At 41.1% G+C, this 25198-nt stretch overlaps 1 protein-coding gene across 9 annotated transcripts in view; it reads left to right on the top strand.

Annotated features, from left to right (window-relative positions):
- Nucleotides 1-25198, top strand: part of DLG2 (discs large MAGUK scaffold protein 2) — a 1569268-nt gene that overhangs the window by 1094381 nt on the left and 449689 nt on the right. For all 9 annotated transcript variants that reach the window (XM_030558530.1, XM_030558473.1, XM_030558462.1 and 6 more), the window contains one exon: nt 17199-17368. In XM_030558530.1, the coding sequence (XP_030414390.1) occupies nt 17199-17368 (170 nt within the window). The remainder of the gene's footprint in view (nt 1-17198; nt 17369-25198) is intronic.

The following is a 25198-nucleotide window of genomic DNA, read 5'->3' as shown; positions in this document are numbered from 1 at the left end:
CACACACACACACAAATTTTTTTTTAGCGAAATCAATTTTTTTTGCAAATGTCATTTATGGAAAATCATTGACAGAAAAAGTCCAACTAGCTTTAGACCAGAGGGTGGTTAAATGGAGCCTGGCTTGGCTTTTTCCACTCCCTGGGAGGTGAGGGCTCCTGACCTGTGTTTTACTGCTAAGGGGGGGATGGGCTCCCAGTGCCATGTGGTCAATCTAGGGGTGGTGAGGAGAATCCTGGCTAATCTTTCTCTTCCCCCTTCTCCCCTGGGAACTAGGGGATGTGAGGAGGTATAAAGGTGCTCCTTAAGCACCAGTGCATAAGGGGTTGCAAGGAGAACTCTGGCTCCCTGCCTATCAGGTGATTGATCTTGGGGAGAGCTGTAAAATTGCAGAGAAGCAGTTGCAGCAGCTATAATGGTGTGTTGCTGGAAACAGCGGAGGCCTCTGTTGTTTTTTTACCAAGGGATCTGAGTTGCTTTGCTTTGTGTTGAATCTTCCTTATGTTAATAAAGTAAAACTCTATGGACAGGGATCTGAGCTGAACTAGACTTTGGGGGTTTCTTTTACATTTGTCAGCTGGTGTATCTACCCACTGTCTCCTGTCCCATCTGCCACAGAGCAGAGGATGAGATGCAGAGGCAATGTGTTAGTTTGGGGGGCTGGCTCCACACATCATCCGACCCCATTACAGTTTTGATAGCTTACTGATGTTCCCAGTAGAGCTGGCTGGAGGATGACAATTCTGTTTCACAACAACTTTTGAAATGTTTTGTTCTGCATTGAAACAAAAACAAAGAAACGGTATAGAACATTTTCATGAAATGGAATTGTGTTGAAACATCCATTTTCAGATTAGAAACATCAGACTTTTTATTTGGGTCTCTCTGTCTAGTCAGAAGTGACTGGAGAGTATGCCCTGAACCCAAGGAGCCTTCCCACTGAAAATTTTGCTTCCATCTGAAACATCATGGCTTCAATGTCAAAAAAAGGTCTCACCACATCTAGCTCCCAGTGCAATGTGAATTTGATGATGGCATGAGCCCAGATGTTTATGTTCAGGTTTTATTTTGGCAGGCTGAAAAAATTTCACTGAGCGATGCAAGTGAGAGAAGGGAAATGGTGATTTTTTTAACAGTTTAATTCTAGCTAAACCAGACTAGAATTTCATGGGACCAAAAAAAAAAAAAAAGAGGGAGGGCCCTTTTTCACTGCTGAATTTCAAAGGCCTGCTACAAACAAAGAAGGCGTATTAAAAAAAAAAAAGTCTCAGGAATGTTATATAAAGGAAAGTGTTACATAGAAAGATCACTACCTCTTCACCCTCCATAACTTTCAAAGTCTTTCTCTTCCAATTTCTATCAGTATTTCTGACAGCAATTACACACATTAACATAATTTTAAGTTCAGACACATTGTAGGTACATTATACCCCATCTGTCTATTTCATCCAACAGTACTAACACATCAGCAACATGCGTTTAGTACCATCTCCTTGCACATTTACAATAATGGCCTGAGAATGCTGCAACAGTGGAATGGTGCTATAAGCCAAACCCAAGTGGTTGTTCCATCCACATCTCTGTGCACTGCTATTGCAATTACAAATATTAAATAGCTCAATAATCACTTACGTGGGGGGGAAAGCTTTCTTGATTTTGTAGCTGGGAAATCATCAGGTCTTTACAGAAACTATTGTTAGTGAAAAATATTACGCATCTGGTACCATATAAAATAGCCTTAGTGTTGTTTCCCTCTCAGGGTCTTCAGAACTCTTAATATCCTTTCAGTTTTTTCCACTTTCCACCAAGTATGAGATTGATAGTTTGGATTAACTTGAGTCTTCATTCAAAATTCAAACCAAAACAAAACCCTTTTTGAGAGACAGATGAGTTCTCTTTTTTAAAAAAAGGGTTTTATTTTGAGTCACTTTGTTATTTCCCAGATCTAACCAGAAGTGGAAGTGCCGAAATACTAAGAGACAGGTGGTTTCTGTAGTATTGCGCACACTATCAGACATTTCATCTGTGGTTTGGACAAGTATTTGAACTTGGAGAGCTTAGCGAAGCCAAACAGAACCAACTTTTGTTATTACCAATTCCTTCACCCAGTCTTCTTCCATATGCATTGTAAGTGTTAGAGGGAGAGGCTTTGAAATTTTGTGAAACATGGCACTAAAGTAATTGATATGAAAATCATGTCACACACAGTTCCCTTTTGCTCTGACATGCTAGTCTGCCATGTCATATATCAAAAACAAAGCTTGTCGCTTCACTAATTTGTATGGTACTAGAAGCAGTTGGCCCTGCTGCTCAGTTTAAGTATACAACCTATTGTTGATGCACTTGAGACGACAGAGTTGAGTACAGAAGTACCCATTCTTTGTCCTTTTTATTATATTTATTAGTTTGGAATATCTTGTCTTGATCAATCCACCACCGAAGGGAGTATTTTCTACGTTAGTGCAGTACTCTTAGTTCTGTCTTCAGCTTGCTACATGATCTTTGGCAAGACTTTCATTCCTCTGTGCTTAAGTTTCCCCATTGTAAAGTGGGTATAATGATCATTATCTGCTATGCCTTGTGGGGCTGTTGTGCAGCTTGCTTCATTAGTGTTTGCAAAGCACTTTGAGAGCCCAAAGATTAAAGATGCTAGTAAATATATCGAGTGCAGAATAGCCTTCTGGGTTTTCTGTTGAAACTGGTTTTCCTGCACAAACATGTATGTGCTGCAGATATCCTGGATGGAAGGATTTTATCTAAGGAGCCTGTGTTACATCTGGTAGCTGCAACACATCTTTATCAAAGACAAGCTTCCTTCCCCTCCCTCAGATGGACCCAGAGGGTATGTCTACACTGCAATTAAAAATCAACGACTGGTCCATGTCAGCTGACTTGGGCTCGCAGGGCTCAGGCTGTGGGGCTGTTTAATTACAAGGTAGACTTCCGGGCTTGTTCCGTAGCCCGGGCTCTAGGACCCCGTGAGGTGGGAGGGCCCAGACCTTGGGCTGCAGCCTGAGCTGCAACATCTACACCATAGTTAAACAGCCCTGCTGCCGAGCCCAAGTCAGCTGGCAAAGGCCAGCTGTGGGTGTCTAATTGCAGTGTAGACATACGCAGAGAGACCAGACCAAGGCACTAGGCCCTGAGGCCATTCCCTCTGCACAGGGAGCAACAGCAGCAGCTGCAAGGAGCTGGGGGGAATGGACTTTGAAAACCCTGATATCCTTGAATTTCCTTCCTCAAAGCAGCTGGCAGCAGATGCATCGGAGGGCAAAGGGGTAAGTCAGTGCCTTTCAGTCCTCTCCGCATGGTACCACACCCAGACAGATTTACCCAGAGCACTTTAGCCCTTTCCCCACCCTCTACCAGCAGCAACAGCAGCTAAGAGGAGCTTCATAGCCTCTTAGCACCATGTTCACGCAGCTCATACTTAACTGGATTTCTTTTTTCTCGTTTTCCATCTCACCACTGCTAATTGGTCCTTTTATCCCAACCCCCTCCTGCCACTGCAACCCACAGCTATGTAATCTTTCTATTCTTCTTTCTAGGTCCCCAGAGCACCCCTCTAGCCTTTGGGCTAGAGGTGAGGGGTGTGTTTTGTGAACAGAGGTGTTTAGCATGACCAGATGTCCCAATTTGATAGGGACAACCCCCATATTTGGGGCTTTTTCTTATATGGGCACCTATTACACTCCACCCCCATCCTGATTTTTCACACTTGCTATCTGGTCACCCTAGAGGTGTTCTTCCTGGCCAGCACTAGAAGCTGTTGTCTCCTCTGGCTGCCAGAGCCATCTATATAAGACTCCCCCGACCCAATTCCCTTGCAGGGAGTGAATGTGCTAGGGGCCAAGAAGGGGGAGAGACTTGATGAGTTCCTGTATTTTAGGGCAACGGGAGTGGGGAAGAAGCATAGATGGGAGTGATAGATGGGAGCTGGAGGAGGCAGAGTTAGAGGACAGACAAGGGAAATGGAAAAGAGCATAGGGAGGCTAGAGAGAGTGAAGCTGATGGGAAATAGAGAGAGGGAGCAGTTCATTTCACAGACAAAGTGGGTGGTGGGAACTGGCCCTGCATTTGTTGCAGAGGGAAGAGCGATTGTCATCTGTCCCTGAAAGGTGGAAATAAAATGACTACAAATAAGTACACAAGCTCACGGAAATTGTGCAGAGTTTTGTAACCTAAAACAATTATTTAAACAGATCGTAATTATAGCAACAAGGTTCAGGCCAGCCTGAGTGCTAGTCGTCACCCTGATCATGTTGCTTGGCTGGGACTGTGTAGTGTTCTCTATTTGGAGGGCAAAGGGGATAAGCATATCTTGGGTATTATAGCAGCAGTAACAAATAATCAAATAATAATAATAATTAATTTTAAAAGGTTGGGAATGGGTGGATGAGCGACCATGTGTTTGTCCAGTGTCTACACTACTGTCCAGCAAATCTATAGACCTGATTCTCCTGTTATACACTGGCTTAAGTCCACTGATTTAAACAAAGTTTCTCTTGATTTAGGAGGCAGGAGAGTCTGGATTTATAAGCCCAGATTTATATTTCATAGATAGCAAAAGTTCTTTGATTTGGCATTTGCACTAGTGGATCTAGCAAAAGGCAGAATCTCTCTTTAAAGTGGCAATTGTAACTGTACTTTTGTATGTGTGTTACAGCCATAACATGTCTTGGACATAATTGTATATATTAAGCATTCTTTGTCTATTGGAGGGATTTAAAAAAAAAAGAATAAAGTGACATGAAAGATTATAAAACATGTACAATTTGTACCTCTATATGAATCATAATAATCCATACTAGTATATTAGTTAATATTCATATCAGATTCTTAATACATACTTAACAAGAACATAAGAACGGCCATAGTGGGTCAGACCAATGGTCCATCCAGCCCAGTATCCTGTCTTCTGACTATGATGCCAGATGCTTCAGAGGGAATGAACAGCAGAACAGGGCAATTTATCTAGTGATAAATTGTCCTGTCCTATAGTCCCAGTTTCTGGCAGTCAGAGGTTTAGGATCACCTGAAGCATGGGGTTGCATCCCTGACCATCTTGTACTTAACTAATTGTTTTGTGAACTAGGAAAAGTCACTCCATGAAGCACTATATGGTTTGGGTCCTAGTTTTATGAGAGTTTGTTTCCTTCCACATGTGATACTGTGTCAGATGAGATCAGCTGAATTGTTGGATCTTGATATTTCCTTGGTTTAAATAGGTTATGGATGGCAGGACTTCCTCTGTGAAGGCCTTAAAGTTGCCCCTGTTCTTATCCACTAGACCCTGAAATGGATGATCCTTTTTGTTGCACTTCAGCTTTCCTGGGCTCATCTTTAGGGGAGGGAGTGGTGAGGAATTTTGATTTTTTTTTACAAGGATCCTGGGGTGTAAACCCTGAGGTGAGTTGAAGGTAGGTTGGATTTTCATCCACTAATGTATGGCTGTTGGGAAGAAGTTCTCAGGTTTGTATGGAATTTTCAGCTGTCTTAATCTAGTGGATATTGGTAGCCTGCACCTAACAGTTCAGGGTGAATGCCGTTTAAATAATCCTAAATAAGTAACATACACTTAGTGTCATATTAAACTGTATTAGGAAACATCTGAATGTTATACAGCTTGGATAGAAATACAAATGACAAGTTATTGTGTATGTGCATTAGTAGTTTTGAAACATTAATCACTCAAAGATTGAGATTTCAGCTAACATGATGAGTATCAAAATCAGTTCCAGAACGGTTCAGACTAATTGCTTGCCAAATTTTTTAAACGAATAATTTAAAATTATGCAAGCACAAATAATGCATTAAACATGAGTAAATTTCAAAAAGTTAGGAGTACAAACGTGGCCATTTTTAAAAATTAAGTTTTTCCTTTTTTTAAAAAGCAAAACAAAACAAAATTTCACTTAGATTTTCCTAAGGGTTCCTCTCCTCTGAGTCTCTCTCAAGAAGTGCCGACTTCAGCGCCTCATAAGAAGAACCCATTGCCTCACAGGATCAGGCCTGAAAAGATTTTAAAACCCCAAATATATATATTTAAGACTACAAAAGTAACAGAGGGAGCAATTACTTTTACCATATTGGTATAACATCAATTAATATTTTACAAAGAATGCTTGATGAACATTAATGTTCCAAACATCCCTGAGAAACTCTGTTCACAGACAGGAAAACTAGGATAGAGAGATTCCAGGGACTTTTCCTGGGGCACAGACAGTAGCAGCATCATAGTCTGAAGGAGTTTCTAACTCCTACCTACATTCAGACCATCATTAGAACGAGCCTTTCCCTCATGTACTGAAACTAGTCTTATACAGAGATGTATATCATAGTCCATAAAGACCAGACAGCATATGTTAGTATGTTAGTAAACTGGATACAGAAGCATTCTGTTGCTGCTGCTTTGGTTTGGTGGGTTAGCCAAAATTCACGGCCTGTCAGGATTGTTTCTGTAAGGAAGATAAAATGGTGATATGCATCAAGTAATATTGTTTATTTACAAAAGAAAGCATACAAAGGCCTGACTCGCTGTTATGTGTGCAAACAAACATCAGTAGGCAATTTCCTTCCTCAGAAATCACTGAGTCTGCCATTCCAGCGAGCTCTGGGTCTAAGAAGCCCAATCTCTCAGCTTCCACTTAGGGTCACTCTCTTTCTCCTGTCTTTCTTCCTCCAAACACAGCCTGAAACCAATATCCTACCCCCAGAATTGGCAAGCAGGGAGACCCCTAAATCATACAGCTTATCTCTAACCTGCCATGCAGCCTAGTGTTTCAAGCAATAGCCCACATTGTCTGCAGCTGCTTTTACTACATAAAAGGACTTGATTACTCCTTTGGTTGAGGCTGGATGAAAGTGCTTGGTACATTAATTGGCTTTTATGAAGTCTATGGAGTCTTTGGATGCAAGACTCACCATTCAACATAGCACTATAATGGACGTCCTGAGACAAGCAATTGGCATGTAAACGCTATGACATAAATGCACAATAATAGGTACAAAGACAAACATACAATGGTAAAACTTGATGAACTTTTTGTGTCACATTGTCTATGGAGTGTTGCTGAGAAGGTTAATAGGAGAGTAACCCTAGCTTTATTCCAGGAAGCTCTCAGAGCCAGGCTAGAACTAAAAAATGATCAAAGTTATTTTAAAATTGAAAGAAATTGCTCTCCAGCTGAGGCTTTGTCTGCTAGCTGTGTGCCTAGAGTGAAGTTTTACAGCTGAGTTTAAAACCTCTAAAAAGAAGAGAAATGCTGACACATCCTGCACTGCGCTGTTTGAGCAGGAATACATTATAATTTATGGATTTATTTTCTTGTCACAGTTAAGAAGCCGCAGGGGTTTTTCCATTCCTAATTATATAGTGCAGTGTGTTGCTGTTTCCATCTTACAAATAATAAGTAGAAAACTAAAGTAACAAATGCTGTATGAAACTGACAAATATGATTGAAATATTGAGGGTGGGGGCGGAATACCTACTTCTGATAGAAGCTGCTTTTGCTATAATTTGTGATTACATTATTACCAGTGAGTGGTTTACACCGTGAATGTTTCTGGTATTATAAAGAATCTTTAATAAAGTGACACTTTTATTACATTTGGACAAATATACTATTAAAAAAATCAACAAGCAAATGCAATGCTAGCAATAAGCAACAAACTGTTAACTTCCTATGAAAGCTGCATAACCATGCTACATCAATCTCAGATTCCAGCAAGCTTCCACATAATAGATTATTCAATCAAAGAAGTGGTTAAGGTAAATTCACATTATCCAAGCTGCATCAAGTTGTGGCTTGTCCAGATTCAGAAATCTCCCCAGAAATCAGAATTCCAGCATGTCCCTTGAAAGAGCTGGATAACTGGGATTTACCTATATTCTGGAAGGAAAGCATAGCTTTAATTCCACATGTAGGGGGCCTATTATATTTTTTGCCCGTAAGTCCCGTTAATATTAAGAATGGTTACTGCCAGGGGCCCACCAGTTTGAAGTCTTGGCTGCTGCATATTACAATGAGGAGGTAGTTCTGTCCCCTACCTGGGTACTAGGCTTCTGGTGCCCAGAAGAAGCTCTCCCACATGTATCCCAATGTATTATGCAGCCCCATTCAGCTGCTGCCCTGTCGGTGACACAGGGCTCCTGTTGCGGCTCCTGCAGCTGTGTGGGAAACCAGAACAGTGAACAGCGTGCTGCAGCAGTGCAAAGTGAGCCTGGTTCATTGTGTAGCAGGCAGGGCTGGCTCCAGGGTTTTTGCCTCCCCATACGGCGGTGCAGGGAGGGAGCCGTGATTGCAATCGGCAGCATCTCCACTGCACCTCTTCATTCTTTGGCAGGGGTCCTTCCCTTCATTGAATTCCCGTTGACGTGCCGAACATGCCACCCATCTTTGTTGGCCGCCTCAGGCAACTGCTTGCTGAGCTGGTGCCTGGAGCTGGCCCTGGTAGCAGGTCCCTGCTGCCCATTTGACCTCAGGTTCCTTTGATCTGACCCAAGAGAGCAAAGGGAAGCTCATTAGCAGATGGCCTGTCCTGTGACGGGATACAAGGACCACAGCACAGACCAAAAGCAAAGTGCAGTCAGTTGTAGGGACCAAGTGCCCCCCCCCTTCTTTCTAGCTAAACCAATACTGGGTCACCATCCTCAATTCCACATTTAAGATGTCTAGATGTGGGGAAAGCTGTACATTCTCCTGCAAGCTTCATAGAAATTCACCCTCTAGTGGGGAGAAACGTTTTGCCAAATGGTACCCCCAGCTCCCAGAAAATTCTGACAAGGGTGAATACTCCACAGAGAAGAACCATTATTGTTTATTTTTTTTTATTGCAATAGCACCTAATGGTCTCAACTGAGCTTGAGCCCCACTGGGCTTGGCACAGTACAAACAGAGTAAGAGACAACCCCCTGCCTTTGAGAGTTTTCAATCAAAATAAATACAACAAAAGCTGAGAAAAGGGACTGTTTTAATCCTGCGTTTTACAGCTTGGGAACTGAGGTACAGAGATGCTAGGTGACGTGGCCAAGGACACACAAGAAGTCTGTGAAAGAGCAGGGAATTAAATTCAACTCCAGTACCTGAATCACAAAATCACCTTTCCCCTCTAAGTATTAAGTTAGTCACCCCTCGCCCCCCCAAAAAAATCCAGATCAAGAGGGAAGATTTTAAAGTGTCTACACTACTCCGTTTATAATCCTTATGATTTGGTTGTCTTGGGAGAACAATCTGTTCTGGTTTTTTAGTTGCTAGAAAGCTTAGACTGGATTTGCTACTTCATATACTGCCTTCCCTTTAGCATCTGGGTTTCTGGTATTTCATGTGTTCTAGCAATATCTATTCATTTATTTAAATCAGCATTTCCCAAACTGTGTTCCGTGGAATACTGGTGGGCCACATGATGTGAATAGGTGTTCCGTGAAAGACTCTTGCATTTGATTTTTGTACTATTTTATACGTGCTTTCCAGTTGGAAATTGTTAGTTCAAGTTATTTTAAATTTGTATTGTTGCTTTGTTTTATAAAATAAAATATAAATATATTTGAGCAAATTTTTTTACTGGAAAACCAAACAACTACAAAATAATATTATTATAATAATATAATAATATTATAAGTGTTACGTAATAGGCGAAAAAGTGTTCCGTCCCAAAAAGTTTGGGAAATGCTGATTTAAATTAATCTCACCACCCTGATTTATCAACTGCTTGCAGACTTTCAGTGAATTTGGCCTACAAGTTTGTCAGGTCCTGAATCATTTTGTTCATGTTAGCAAATGCACAATTTAGAGCAAGCAAATTTAACCCACAAATTATTCTGCGGGATGATTTTAACCTTCATTATAAAATGTACATTGGGCTAGTTTTTTGGGTGACACATTCACCAAACATAGTGTGATATGCCCTTGGTATTCTTTCACTTCAGCTGACAGACCAAACCAGATATTGTAAATGAGTTCCAAAACTTCTCAGCTCGGGGCTGATTCTGATTTACACTAAAGTCTCTTAAAACTATTCTGGCAGTGAAAGATGGCTCTAACATGGAGATAGATGCATTTTTCTCTCCCTCCCTTTAAGGCCACTTTATACTTCCAGACCACTATAAAAGGGCCTTAGTGTAAACGGGAATCAGTTCTGTGTGTTGGAGCATGTGTCTAGCACATGTAGATTCTGTTGGTGGTTCAGATATGTTTACAGGGGGCATATCTGTATCTAGACAGACGACATGCTTCCTCTTCCTCTTCTGTCTTGTCAGTTAATAGTGTCTTTCACTATCTGATGTTTAGGACCAATCATCTGTTTTTCTTACATATTCATGCTTAACCTGCTGGTTGTTTTATCAAAACTCTATGCAAACTCTGTCCTTTTCCTCTATCTCAATTTTGAGTTTAATTTTAACTGTTGTTTCTCTGCTTTCCTTAGCGTTCAAAGGAAGTTCTCAAACTGTCAGGTTCAGTGACAAGCAATGGCCCTGTTCTAGCAAATTTCAGAAAGGTCCACCAGATTTCTTAGTCATCTTTTTTTTTCCTTTTCCCCTGTAAAACTCTGACATAAGTTATTTTTTGTGACACCAGAATTTCCCACGCTTTTTAATAGCAGTCAATAGATTTTGGGGGTCACTCATTTTCCACTATTTCGCTGTAGTAATTCCAACAGCACAAGGCACAAAATGAACTCAAACTAGCCATGGGAATAAAGGGAAACAAGAAGACTTTTTATCAATACATTAGAAGCAAGAGGAAGACTAAGGACAGGGTAGGCCCACTGCTCAATGAGGAGGGGGTAACAGTAACGGGAGACTTGGAAATGGCAGAGATGCTTAATAACTTCTTTGTTTCGGTCTTCACTGAGAAGTCTGAAGGAATGTCTAATATAGTGAATGCTTACAGGAAGAGGGTAGGTTTAGAAGAGAAAATAAGGAAAGAGCAAGTAAAAAATCACTTAGAAAAGTTAGATGCCTGCAAGTCACCAGGGCCTGATGAAATGCATCCTAGAATACTCAAGGAGTTAATGGAAGAGGTATCTGAGCCTCTAGCTATTATCTTTGGGAAATCATGGGAGACGGAGGAGATTCCAGAAGACTGGAAGGGGGCAAATATAGTGCCCATCTATAAAAAGGGAAATAAAAACAACCCAGGAAACTGCAGACCAGTTAGTTTAACTTCTGTGCCAGGGAAGATAATGGAGCAGGTAATCAAAGAAATCATCTGCAAACACTTGGAAGGTGGTAAGGTGATAGGGAATAGCCAGCATGGATTTGTAAAGAACAAATCGTGTCAAACTAATCTGATAGTGTTCTTTGATAGGATAACGAGCCTTGTGGATAAGGGAGAAGCGGTGGATGTGATATACCTAGACTTTAGTAAGGCATTTGATACAGTCTCGCATGATATTCTTATAGATAAGCTAGGAAAGTACAATTTAGATGGGGCTACTATAAGGTGGGTGCATAACTGGCTGGATAACCGTACTCAGAGAGTAGTTGTTAATGGCTCCCAATCCTGCTGGAAAGGTATAACTAGTGGGGTTCCGCAGGGGTCTGTTTTGGGACCGGTTCTGTTCAATATCTTCATCAACGATTTAGATGTTGGCATAGAAAGTACGCTTATTAAGTTTGCGGACGATACCAAACTGGGAGGGATTGCAAATGCTTTGGAGGACAGGGTCAAAATTCAAAATGATCTGGACAAGTTGGAGAAATGGTCCGAGGTAAACAGGATGAAGTTCAATAAAGATAAATGCAAAGTGCTCCACTTAGGAAGGAACAATCAGTTTCACACATACAGAATGGGAAGAGACTGTCTAGGAAGGAGTATGGCAGAAAGAGATCTAGGGGTCATAGTGGACCACAAGCTTAATATGAGTCAACAGTGTGATACTGTTGCAAAAAAAGCAAACATGATTCTGGGATGCATTAACAGGTGTGTTGTAAACAAGACACGAGAAGTCATTCTTCCGCTTTACTCTGCGCTGGTTAGGCCTCAACTGGAGTATTGTGTCCAGTTCTGGGCACCGCATTTCAAGAAAGATGTGGAGAAATTGGAGAGGGTCCAGAGAAGAGCAACAAGAATGATTAAAGGTCTTGAGAACATGACCTATGAAGGAAGGCTGAAGGAATTGGGTTTGTTTAGTTTGGAAAAGAGAAGACTGAGAGGGGACATGATAGCAGTTTTCAGATATCTAAAAGGGTGTCATCAGGAGGAGGGAGAAAACTTGTTCACCTTAGCCTCCAATGATTGAACAAGAAGCAATGGGCTTAAACTGCAGCAAGGGAGATTTAGGTTGGACATTAGGAAAAAGTTCCTAACTGTCAGGGTAATTAAACACTGGAATAGATTGCCTAGGGAAGTTGTGGAATCTCCATCGCTGGAGATATTTAAGAGTAGGTTAGATAAATGTCTATCAGGGATGGTCTAGACAGTATTTGGTCCTGCCATGAGGGCAGGGGACTGGACTCGATGACCTCTCGAGGTCCCTTCCAGTCCTAGAGTTTATGAGTCTATGAGTGGTGAAAGAACAGGTTCAGGACTATTTAGAAAAGCTGGACATGCACAAGTCCACGGGGCCGGATGCAGTGCATCCGAGGGTGCTGAGGGAGTTGGCTGATGTGATTGCAGAGGCATTGGCCATTATCTTTGAAAACTCTTGGCCGTCAGGGGAGCTCCTGGATGATTGGAAAAAGGTAAATATAGTGCCCATCTTAAAAAAGTTAAAAAGGAAAATTCAGGGAACTATAGACCAGTCAGTCTCACCTCAGTCCCCAGAAAAATCATGGAACAGGTTCTCAAGGAATCCATTTTGAAGCACTTGGAGGAGAGGAAGGTGAACAGGAACAGTCAAGATGGATTCACCAAGGGCAAGTCATGCCTGACCAACCTGTTTGCCTTCTATGATGAGATAACTGGCTCTGTGGATATGGGGAAAGTGGTGGACATGGTATACCTTGACTTTAGCAAAGCTTTTGATTTAATCTCCCACAGTATTCTTGTCAGCAAGTTAAAGTATGGATTGGATGAATGGACTATAAGGTTGATAGAAAGCTGGCTCGATTGTCGGGTTCAGCAGGTGTAGTGATCAACAGCTAGATATCTAGTTGGCAGCCAGGATCAAGCGAAGTGCCCCAGGAGTCAGTACTGGGGCCTGTTTCTTCATTAATGATCTGGATGATGGGATGGATTGCACCCTCAGCAAGTTCGCGGATGACACTAAGCTGGTGGGAGAAGTAGATACGCTGGAGGGCAAGGATAGGGTCTAGAGTGACCCAGACAAATTGGAGGATTGGGCCAAAAGAAATCTGATGAGATTCAACCAAGGACAAGTGCAGGGTCCTGCACTTAGGACTGAAGAATCCCATGCACTGCTACAGACTGCCAACCAACTGGCTAAGTGACAGTTCTGCAGAAAAGACCTGTGGATTACAGTGGATGAGAAGCTGAATGAGTCAACAGTGTGACTTTATCAGAGGGGTAGCCATGTTAGTCTGGATCTGTAAAAGCAGCAAAGAGTCCTATGGCACCTTATAGACTAACAGATGTTTTGGAGCATGAGCTTTCGTGGGTGAATACCCACTTCGTCAGATGCATGTGACCTTGTTGCCAAGAAGGCTAACGGCATATTGGACTGCATTAGTAGGAGCACTGCCAGCAGATCGAAGGGATTATTCACCTCTATTTGGCACAGGTGAGGCCACATCTGGAGTATTGGATCCAGTTTTGCGCCCCGCCCCCACTACAGAAAGGATGTGGAGAAATTGGAGAGAGTCCAGTGGAGGGCAACGAAAATGATTAGGGAGCTGGAGCACATGACTTATGAGGGGAGGCTGAGGGAACTGGGCTTATTTAGTCTGCAGAAGAGAACAGTGAGGGAGGATTTGATAGCAGCCTTCAATTTCCTGAAGAGGGGGTTCCAAAGAGGATGGAGCTAGGCTGTTCTCAGTGGTGGCAGATGACAGAACAAGAAGCAATGGTCTGTAGTTGCAGTGGGGGAGGTCTAGGTTGGATATTAAGAAAAATTATTTCACTAGGAGGGTGGTGAAGCATTGGAATGGGTTACCTAGGGAGGTGGTGCAATCTCCATCCTTGCAGGTTTTTAAGGCCTGGCTTGACAAAGCCCTGGCTGGGATGTTTTAGTTGAGGTTGGTCCTGGTTTGAGCAGGGGGTTGAACTAGATGACCTCCTGAGGTCTCTTCCAACCCTAATCTTCTATGAAACATACCCACTTCCTTCAGCCTTTGCTCATATGCCTTGCATTCCATCCCTATGATCATCTTCGTTGCTTACCTCTGGATCCTTTCCATTTTCTCCACATCCTTTCTATACATTGGTGACTAACACTGGACACAGTACTCCAGCTGAGGCCTCACCAGTACCAAGTAGAGCAGTAATATCACCTCTCATGACTTGCATGCTGTGCTTCTGTTAACTTTTAATTGTTTATCTTGTTTCCCAGTTGTACTAGTTGAAAGTTATCAAATTTTTCTTCTGCATCTCTTCTTTTCTCAAAAAATTTAACACAATGTGTCTTTGGTTTCCAAGGCTTTTTATAACAATCTTGTAGAACATAAAATTTCTGCTCTTCCAGAATTAGTGCATATTATTTGCTTTCATTATTTCTTAGAGTATTGTCATTTCAGTTAGTTTTGTTGCTTGCGTGTTATTTTTTATGTATATCTTCACCACATAAAATGGGGCTAGTTAACTCACAGTAGCTGTATGTTGCAAAGGTGCATGCCCAAAAGTACATACAATCTAATGGCACCCAATGACCAGTAAAGAGGGAACAAAACTGTGGGGTAAGGTGTGACAGAAATGGAAGCTGCCTACAATATCTTTGGGAAAACGTGCTGAATTAAGTTTAAGTACCTTTAGGGTCCATTTTATTAAACACAAAGATTATATATTATTGTGAGCATGGATGATCAAAGGACTATATTGAACCATATGACAGACAAGCATGGACTTTTGGAATAATAGGTGTGAAGTGAATTTCCTGGGATATATCTGGGGGGAAGTGAACACACATACCCCAACCTGGGTTTATGCAAAAACCCTGCCTTTTGAAGTGGGCCCGATGAGTGTTGCTTTGTCTGCTGATCACCTGTTACATAAGGCCAAGATCAAAGACCCAAACTCTATAAAGTAAAGACTGAACTATTTATGGTTGTTCTGGTTCTGAGCCACGGCTGTTATGAGCTTGTAGCCACAGGAAAAACTCTTTGTGGGGTTTGAAGGACTGATTCCAACAAGAGCCCTTGTTGGGGTGTGATGTTTAGTAAGCTTATTAGCTTGTGTGAAGGGCCTTTTATTATTTTTAATATTTTTTCTGTAATGCTTTCATCTTAAGAATAAATGTGTTTGCTTATAAAGAGCTCTGTGGTCATTTATAATGGCTGCCTATTACAGCTGTTCAAAGAGAAAGCAAAGTGCAGATGCTGATGTGTTTGGGCAATCTGGCTTGTTAGGGATATCATAGTGTAGGTAGGAAACTGTGGATCCTGGAAAAAACTCAGTTGGGAGAGAGAGACATCCAAGAGAGATGATGGCTGAGGAGCTGGGAGCCTAGAATGGGTTCCCTCGAGGGACCACATAGGGGGAATACATATGTAGTTGCCCTGAATTGTGACATGGGGATGACAGAGGAGAGATTGGTCCCAGATGTTAAGATTACATGTTTATTTTTTTGACAGCGAGCCATTGGTACAATAGTTTAATTTGGGCAGGGGCTGAGCAACAAGCAGTTTAGGGGCTCTGGCCCTCAGAGCAGAGGCTGAGCAAATAGGAAACACAGGCCATCCAGTCTAGGGTGGGTAGACTGTAACCCCAGTTTGGGGGGCTGGAAGCAACAGGGGGTAGGAGGACACAGGGCCACCCTCCTCTACCGGGTTCCAGCCCAGGGCTCTGACAGGAACCTGAGGGTTGTGCCACTGGGTTAGTGGGGATCCCACTGAAACACCTAGACTCTGGCAACAGAACCAGACAAATGTCTGGTGTCTCTTGGCTACTTCCTACTACCCCTTTGAGGTGTATCTCCATCTCCTGGGGTTCCTCCATCTCCCCAGGGTATATGCCCAGCGGCAGTCCCAGTAGCTCCTCCAGGTACTGGTCAGTTGGCAGTCCTGGCTCCTCCTCTGGATTCTCAACACTGCAGAGCTCAGTCTTGGCTGCAGGGCTCGGCCGTGGTCTTCCTTCCCCAGCTCTTGCATAACTGAGCTGCAGGGCCCATCTTTTAAACTTCCTGTGCCCATCTACTTCTGGCATTGCTTGCCTGGCTCCACCCACCAGGGGTTAGAGAGTGGTTTCTCCCCCTCAGTCTTGGAGGGAGGCCATGCTGCCTCACTACAATGTGTGATAACATTTTGTAATTGAAGTGATATCACTGGTGGGCCTTCCTGATGAAAAAGTTTTAAGGAGGTATTTGAATGAAGCAAAAGTGATTGCCTTGTGTATATTTAAATAACTGGTTTCCTTAAGAATAAGCATAGCATGAGCTTTATCAAAATTACATTAACATAAGACTCCTGGTTGAATAGAGCTGGGAAGTGGCCTACCTTGAGCAAAGTGAGCCAGAGAAGAAGTTTATTCTTCATTTGTTTTGCTCTAGCACTTGGGAGTGCTAGTCATGGACCAGGCCCCCCATTGTACGAGGTTTACAAACACAGAAAAAAGACAACAGTTTCCCCAAAGAGCTTATACTAGGAAGCAGCAGTTCATGTCTGTAAATGATGGTTGAGGCTGACAAACACAATCAGGTGTGCCATTTTCCCACTGATAATCAGTGAAATGCATCACACGAAATCTGTGATCTGACATACATCCCCACCTGGTTTCCATGGGCTCATTAACACTACAAAAGTGATTTCTTGTCAACTATTGAGAATTACGTACTTCCAACTTAAATTAAATTGGCTCGTTCACATTGACCCCCCACTTGGTAAGGCAATTCCCATCTTTTCATATGCTATGCTATGTATTTATACCTCCCTACTGCATGTTCCACTCCATGCATCTGATGAAGTAGATTTTAGCCCACAAAAGTTTATAGCCAAATTAATTAGTCTCTAAAGTGCCACAAGGACTCCTCATTGTTTCTCCTATTAACCTATGTTCATTTTATAATAGTTCTGATGAAGCACATTCTGCTCAATTTCAAAATAACAAATGCAACATTCCCTAAGTCTGTTTTTTCTTTTCTTGCAGGGTCAATGATTGTATCTTGCGGGTGAATGAGGCTGATGTATCAGAGGTCTCTCACAGCAAAGCAGTAGAGGCACTAAAAGAGGCTGGTTCTATTGTGCGATTGTATGTTCGTCGAAGGAGACCTATTCTGGAGACGGTTGTAGAAATCAAATTGTTCAAAGGCCCTAAAGGTAAATATGTAAAAGAGAATCCACATTTTGACATTTCGTTCTTGCTGCATAACTAAACTCTTCGTCATTGTGTAACTGGCACCTCAGCCTGATGTTTTGGAATCTGACTGTGCTGATGTATATTGAGAGCTGAATTGAAATGCTTTTGGACTGCCACTGTATGAGTTCAGTTGCCTGTTCTCCCTGCAGCTGTTGATGAGAGCACTGGAATCTAATATTCAGCAGAGAGGAAATTTGGGCAGCTGGTCTGTTTTAGACGGTAATGATTGCAGAGATAGCTCAGTGCTTGCAAAGGAAGGACAGAAGAAGTGTCAGCCAGTGAGCTGTGTCAGCCTGCGAGCTGTCAGGCAGCCCTCCTTCTTCCAAACCTTCTTCCCAGCTCCAGCATCTGCCTTTCATTTAGGATGTTGTTGGATATGGTCTTCTCCAATTCCCCTTCGTTCCAAAGGCCGTATGACCATCCCCCAACTTCTCCTTCCAGAGTTTCCGCTAGGTTTCTCTCTCCCAAAGCAACTGTTGAAAGAATGAGAGAGAGAACAGACTGTCCTAGCAAGATAGCTCACTTGTCCTTGAATAAGCTATTTTTCTCCTCATCAAGTTGCCATGGAAATGTAGTATAAAACCTTCCCTGCACACTGGCTTAAATCACTTTGTCTTCACTAGCTAAACCCTCTGGCTGGTGAAGGAGCCCTTTGGACATTGTGAAGATTTTGGTGTAAATTGCAGGATCTCATAGAAAACCTGAAAATCAAATATTTCTCAGAAGCAATTCTGCTCATATATAAAACTTTCAGCATTACTCTTTTCCCCTTTCTTCTTACTAAAGGTATTGGCATGAAAACAAGACCTTTCTTAAGCGCTCATTTGATCCTTATGCTTATTCCCACCTGAAAAGCTCCTTTTTTAAACTACCTTATTTTCCATAGCTAATAATACCACAAACAGAACTGTTACTTTCGGTGGGGGAGAGGGGGGGAATAGGCAGCGGATACCAATGAACTAAGGGGCCTAATTCATTTCTAGGATAGCTCCAGTCACTTCAATGGAGATTTTCCATCAGACCACATGGCTCCATGGTTGTTTTTTTATATAAATGTCTTTAGTAATAATGAATGAGTCAGGTGAAACAAAATCTGACATACTCATTGGATAGTTTGGAAATAAAATGATTTTTCACTGGCTTTCATTAGGTCTCATCTCATCTTTAAAGAGTTCGTGTTTCTGGAAACTGGTTTGACAGTATTAGTGGATTTATTTGTTTACTGAGATATTTTGTAATGTTCTGTGAAAAATAGCACAAAATCCTGCTTGCAGCTCTGGTGGCCAGGCCAGGGCGGGAAGCCTGGTGGAGTCCTTTAAATCCCAGCCTGCAGCTCCGAAGCCGGGCCAGGGATGGCTGCTGGAGTGCGGGCTGGGATTTAAAGGGCTTGAGGATGTAATTTTGAGTATACGTCGTTTTCGCTTTACGCACTAACCGTGAACAGAACCCCCGCGTAAGATAAGACTTGCCTGTAATACAAAATGACTTTCAAATTCAAAGCAGTCTATGCTGGGAGACTTTCTATGTACATGTTAAATTGTAACAGTACAGGAATCAGTGTTTTAAAGAATTTTGAATTAAACAGCTGTGCAGTGCAACTGTGATCTTGAGTACCTAAAGAAACTAAACATAACATATCCTTTAAGCTTTTGATGAGACAGAAATAATTTAGCTTTACTGTAACAGTGGCTGCATTGTGGAAATGGAAATGAGATACTAACACGTTATTAAAAAAATTCTTGCAATATTTTCATTTTCATTGTGTGCCTCAAACAATTTTGTTTTACGTTTGTTACAGAATAGAGTCAATATGAAAAAAGCTTTTACGACAAATGAAGAACTTTTTACCTCTTAGTTTTTCAAGTATTGATTTGATGGTTCTAGTTAATGAATATGTAATTTATTGCAGACATATACTCCAGCTATTGAATTGTATTATTACACTAGGTGTCTCTTAAATTTCCATTTTAGCATTACTGTAAGTAAGTTAACTGAAAAGCAGGTTGAAAAAATTAAAGTAAATAATCAGATCTTGGAAAAAATAAGTCTTTATGCTTTATAGTTTGAGCTGTAAGTGATGTGCTTGTATGCTTCCTATGTATTACAGAGGAAGGAGGAAGAAGGAAAAGAGGAGGAAAATAATATATATATATATATATATATATATGCTGGTTAAATTTTTTGAAATTAGTATTAATTTTCATATAGTAGCAATTTTAATCTGATTATTCCAATGTCTTATATCAAGGATTAGTCAGACCTTGTGAGGTAGCTGTGTACCTGTGTTATGGCCATTGTACAGATGAGTAAACTGAAGGACACAGAAATTACAAGAGGCCACACAGCACGTTAGTTCTAAAGTTGGGAACAGAATCTAAAGATCTTGGTTGTAGACTTGAGAGTTAACATCTATCCCTGGCACTACACTCTGTCCATTCACACTGAAAGTAGTTTGTCTGTGAATCACTCTTTCCTATCATTGCTATAAACCATAGAAACCATTTAGTATTTATATACCCAAAGAGATTTATAATCATTTACCTTGTTTTCAACAAGAAAAACTGTCAGTTTTCAGACAAGAAGGCTGTTCTGATGCCAAACCTGTTATAGCAAAGATATGTAAAAATGCTCCTTTTGTGTCTGTTTCAATATATTGCTGACTTCATTACCTATTGTGCTGAGAATGCACCTCACAAAACCCAGTCTTGCCTTCTGCAGCATCACATACAGTGAAAGATCAATTCCTGTACTTGTATGTGCATGTGCAGTAGCTCATTCTTGTCAGTGTTTGGAAGCTATAAATAAGGAAATTTTTAGAGAGAAAATACATGCATTTATTTTCAGCTGAAGTACATAGGACTAGGAGAAATTTTTGTAGGGATTTAAACGTTTTACAAAAGTTAATCTAACTAGGGATGGTTGGCACGTAAGCTGATGATTTTGCATCAGATGTGGATTTGTGTGTCACATATAGAGGGCAGAATGGAAGCCAGCATATTGCAAATATATTATAAATGCAAAACAGATAAGTGTACATGACATATATTAAGAAGCCAAGTAACCCTTCAATTTGTCTATTTGCAAAAGAGATGAATGAGGATACCTCTGAACTGTTTAGCCTTTTTTCAAAATTTCAAGACTAGTCTGACCTCCTGTTCAACACCAGCCACAGAACTTCCTCAAAGTAATTCGTAGAGCAGATCTTTTACTAAAACATACAATCTTGATTTAAAAATTGCCAGTGATGGAGAATCCACCACAACCCTTGCTAAATTGTTCCAGTGGTTAATTATCTATTAATTAGCTTCAACATCCAGCCATTGGATTGTATTATACATTTGTCTGCTAAATTTGTTCCCTGTGTAAGTATTTATAGACCATGATCAAGTCATCTTTGAACCTTCTCTTTCTTAAAATAAATAGATTGAGCTTCTTGAGTCTACTACCTTAAGGTATGCTTTTAAAACCTTTAATCATTCAATTAACTAGATAGGTCCAAATTTTCCAACAGGTCCATACCTATGTAGTTACACAAAACTGTGTGCATTCAGAAGTTTGCCACACCCCTTTTTGAAAATAATGTTTAGAATGTCCTCGAGCTATCTTCTGATAAAGATACAGGCAGTCCTCGACTTTATGACGTTCAACTTACGACGAACAGCATTTACAATGCTTCTGAATTGATACCCTGATTTGACTTACGACAATTGGTTTCAACTTTACGACCTTCGATCCCGCAATGGAGGGGATTGTGGTTATGATGTTTTGACTTACAATGCAATTTTCAGGAACCAATTGTGTCGTAAGTCTGAGGACTCCTGTACAGAAAGGGAGAGAGAGAGAGAGAGAGAGTGAGTTTTAAAAGCCTGATCGTTACAGAATCTTTTCTTTATCATATGTTAGGAAATTGTCCCTAATACATAAATAAAATACACAAGTTTAGCAATATACTATTATTGGAAATGGAAGACCAGCTATTTATGAGTGCAGGGCAAGTGCATTTCCTACCAGGATCAGCTCTACGCACCAGCAAAGCAAACATGTGCTTGCGGCAGCACAATTCCCGGGGCAGAATTCTGGCCAATTCTTTTTTTTTGGGGGGTGGGGTAGGAGGGGGGCTTAAGTAGTTGCTCTCGGAGGTTGGGGCAGCAAAAAACCTAGAGCCGGCCCTGTTTCCTACTGATCTGTTTCAGAACTCACCCTGGGTCTACAGCTCAGTTTCTTTTCAGTTGCTACAGCCTGCTACAGAGCAGATATATTCAATATGTCCCCACATACAATATCTATTTCTGATTGACAGTCAATGAGATTAGGCTCCTAGGGGATTTAGATGGTTTGAAAATTCTATCCCTGGGTTAAAAGTATGTGTTTTCTTTCCTGTGTATGGAAACAAAAGAATAATGACTATGAGAATGGATTTTTTTTTAATCATCAGTGTCGCAGCTGTATACACTGTGGTTTTTGTATCAAGGAAACAAGTGTGCATAAATTTAAACACTTTGTCTAAGATGGTACTTGGTCAGCCTTTCTAATTTTACATGTAAAATAGCTTTCTGTGAGACCTTGCAACAAACTGATTATTTCTTATGAGGAATGAATTACAAACTTTAGCAGCATTCTCCCTTGTGTCCTGTCTGTTCAAAAATTATAATATATAAACCCATTTAAGCTTTTCGAAATGAAGAAATTTTATGGATCTCTGGGGTCTTCAGGAATCTTTGCTATTTGATCATTCCATACAATTTATATTTAGTTGACAACAAAACAGTTGTGTGCTTGATTTTTATTTCAAATTTTAAAGGATCAGCTAGGCAAGACCATGATGCCCCTCATTGCAGCCTTAGTCTTTCTGATATCCAGACATGCTATGTGTATATTATCCAGGTCTGTTAGTTGTTTACTGTGATGCAAATATAAGACTTTAGAAATGGATACTCCTCTTTGGTTCACTTTATGAAGGTCTTATTGCCTACTTTTTCCATAATGTGACAGGGTCAGGCCGGATGGCCACAGGAGAGTGTTAGAAGGCAGAGATGTTAGTCCCAGATTAAGTAGATCCTTTTTCCCTGGGTAAGGTAACAGGGGCAGTTCCAGAACAAGCAGGAACTTGCTGGAATCAATTAAGGCAGGCAGGCTAATTAGGACATCTGGAGCCAATTGAGAAGAAACTGCTAGAATCAATTAGGACAAGCTGACTAATCAGGGCACCTGAGTTTAAAAAGAACCTTACTTCAGTTTGTAGGATGCATGCGAGGAGCTGAGAGCAAGAGGCACTAGGAGCTGAGAGTGGGAAGGTGTATTGCTGCAGGATTGAAGAATACAAGCATTATCAGACACCAGGAGAACGGTCTTGTAGTGAGGATAAAGAAGGTGTTGGGAGGAGTCCATGGGGAAGTAGCTCAGGGAGTTGTAGCTGTCGTGCAACTGTACCAGGAGGCACTGCAGTCCATAGGGCCCTGGGCTGGAACCCAGAGTAGAGGGTGGGCCCGAGTTCCCCCCAACCTCCCAACTCCTGACCACACACAGGAGGAATTGATTTGGACTGTGCATTCCACCAGAGGGGAAGGTCTCTAGGCTGTTTCCTGACCCACATGGTGGATCTCTGAGGCGAAGAAAACCACCAATAAGCATAGCACCCACCAAGATAGAAGGAGGAACTTTGTCACAATACACAAAGTACAACCATGTACTTTCAGTCTGAATTAGTTTTTGATCAAAAGAGAACTACAAAATATGAAAAGGAGCAAGGTGTTTCTCTTCTCTGTAGCAGGCTCTTTTTGACCAGAACATGGAATAACAGTTGCCTCCAGGAGACAGCAGAGTCCTGGAAATTTAAAAATGCAGAGCAGATAAAATCATATCATATGCCTAGCAACACACACACTACTTTATTGTCACTGAAAGTTTCTGTTGCATCTGCACATAGTAACAAATCAGTTTTGGGGAGGTAGAGAGTACGATATTACTTAGGGTCTTATGGGAAAGGCAGGCTGAGTTGTGTCATTAGCATGGTTGTACACAGAGAGGGATCCCTATGAAGCACTACGTTCATTAGTTTCAGTAAGCTTATAAAAAATAAACAACAAGTAAAATTCCACTATGTCGCACAGGATATGTCTACACTGCAATAAAACACCCGTTGCTGGCCCAAGTCAGCTGACTCACGCTGGTGGGGCTCAGGCTGTGTGGCTATAAAATTACAGTGTAGACGTCTGGGCTTCTGCTGGAGCACCGGCTCTGGGACCCTGCATGGAATTTTACTCTTGTGCGTAATTTTTTTTTTTAATCTATCACTTTTTCAGATGAGAAAACTCAGAAATATTGAGAGCATATTTCTCCTCTCCAGTTCTCACAGTAGATTTCTTACTTTTAGTGGCTCTACTTATTATTCTGTTCTTGTTTTGCAGGCATAGCTCTCATTGACCTACTGGGAGTGCTGCAAGCAGAACTACTGCAGAATATTGTATTTACTGAAGGAAAAGTCCCCCAGAGAAAGTCAGGTTAAGGTGAAAAAGGAGAAGAGCTTTATTCAAGTTAGCCTTTTTCATACAGAAATTTGCAGGGTCCCAGACCCCTGGGCTCCTGCCCAAGCATGAACGTCTATACTGTAATTGTATAGCCCCACAGCCAAAGTCAACTGATGAGGTCAACTGAGAGTGTTTTATTGTAGTGTAGGCTCATAGTGTCACGGATGGATGGAAACCTGTTTCAGCCAGGGCATTAAGGACTTGCTTCACTCTATGTAAATATAAAATGTAGAAAACTATAAAAAAAAGGCAAACATACCATTTTCATTTTTTTCCTACATGATCTTTTAAACTATGATACACACAATGATCTCGTCTTATATTAGCAAACATAGTACAAATGCTTTTCTCAAGTGATATGATCACACATAGGCCAAATAGCTATCTAATGATGTTAACCTTGCGTCAAGTTCTTGCTGAAGCTCTTCCTAGACACATTTGCCAACGTACTTTCAGATTCCTTTCTTTACAGAACCTTTAAATCAGATAAAATGGTAACTTAAAGTATCTTTCATTTATGGATAGTAGAATTCTACCATTATTAAGCTGACAGTTGATAGCCTTGTTATACATAGACATGGTGCCAGAGCATATATAACAAGGGTTTTGACTGATAGCTTAATCCCTTCTGTCATACACTAGAAAGAAAGCCAATTTAAAAACAGAAAATATTAGTTTTAGTAACTATAGCAGTGCAGGATCATACATTTTTGTTTGTTTTTTCAAACGAATTTTCAGGAGCATAATAAACTCCTGACCTCACTTCCATAGCAAATGAGATGTTTAGAAGATAACACAGCTGCAGAAAAGATGCTTAGATAATGAAAAACAGATGAGAGCAGGAAACCTGGGAGGAGAAATGGCAGATTAAAAATAGCAAATAAGAAACAAATGTAAGACACGACTGATTATGCCATCTGGAAATTCTGGTGGATTGAGCCTCTGCTCTTGTATTTTAATTCACCATTGATCCTATTTATTATTGGAGTGGAGCTCAAGTCATGGATCAGGTCCCCCTTGTGTAGATGTTGTACAAACACAGGATAGACCCCCAAAGAGCTTTAAATTGAAGTATAAGATAATAGAATAATGGTCTTGTTTTACTAGTGAACTGGAATACAAGGGCACTTCCTTGGGGAAATTTTATATGGGCTTAAAAATCTCAATAAAACTGAAGATATTAAATTTGGTAGATAAACATTTGAGCTCAATACCTGAATCTCAACTTTTAATGTATGATATAAAAAAGTACAGAAATGGGGT

The sequence above is a fragment of the Gopherus evgoodei genome, chromosome 1 (assembly GCF_007399415.2).
Source record: "Gopherus evgoodei ecotype Sinaloan lineage chromosome 1, rGopEvg1_v1.p, whole genome shotgun sequence".
Classification (NCBI taxonomy): Eukaryota; Metazoa; Chordata; order Testudines; family Testudinidae; genus Gopherus; species Gopherus evgoodei.
This window is presented reverse-complemented; position numbering and strand designations above follow the sequence as displayed.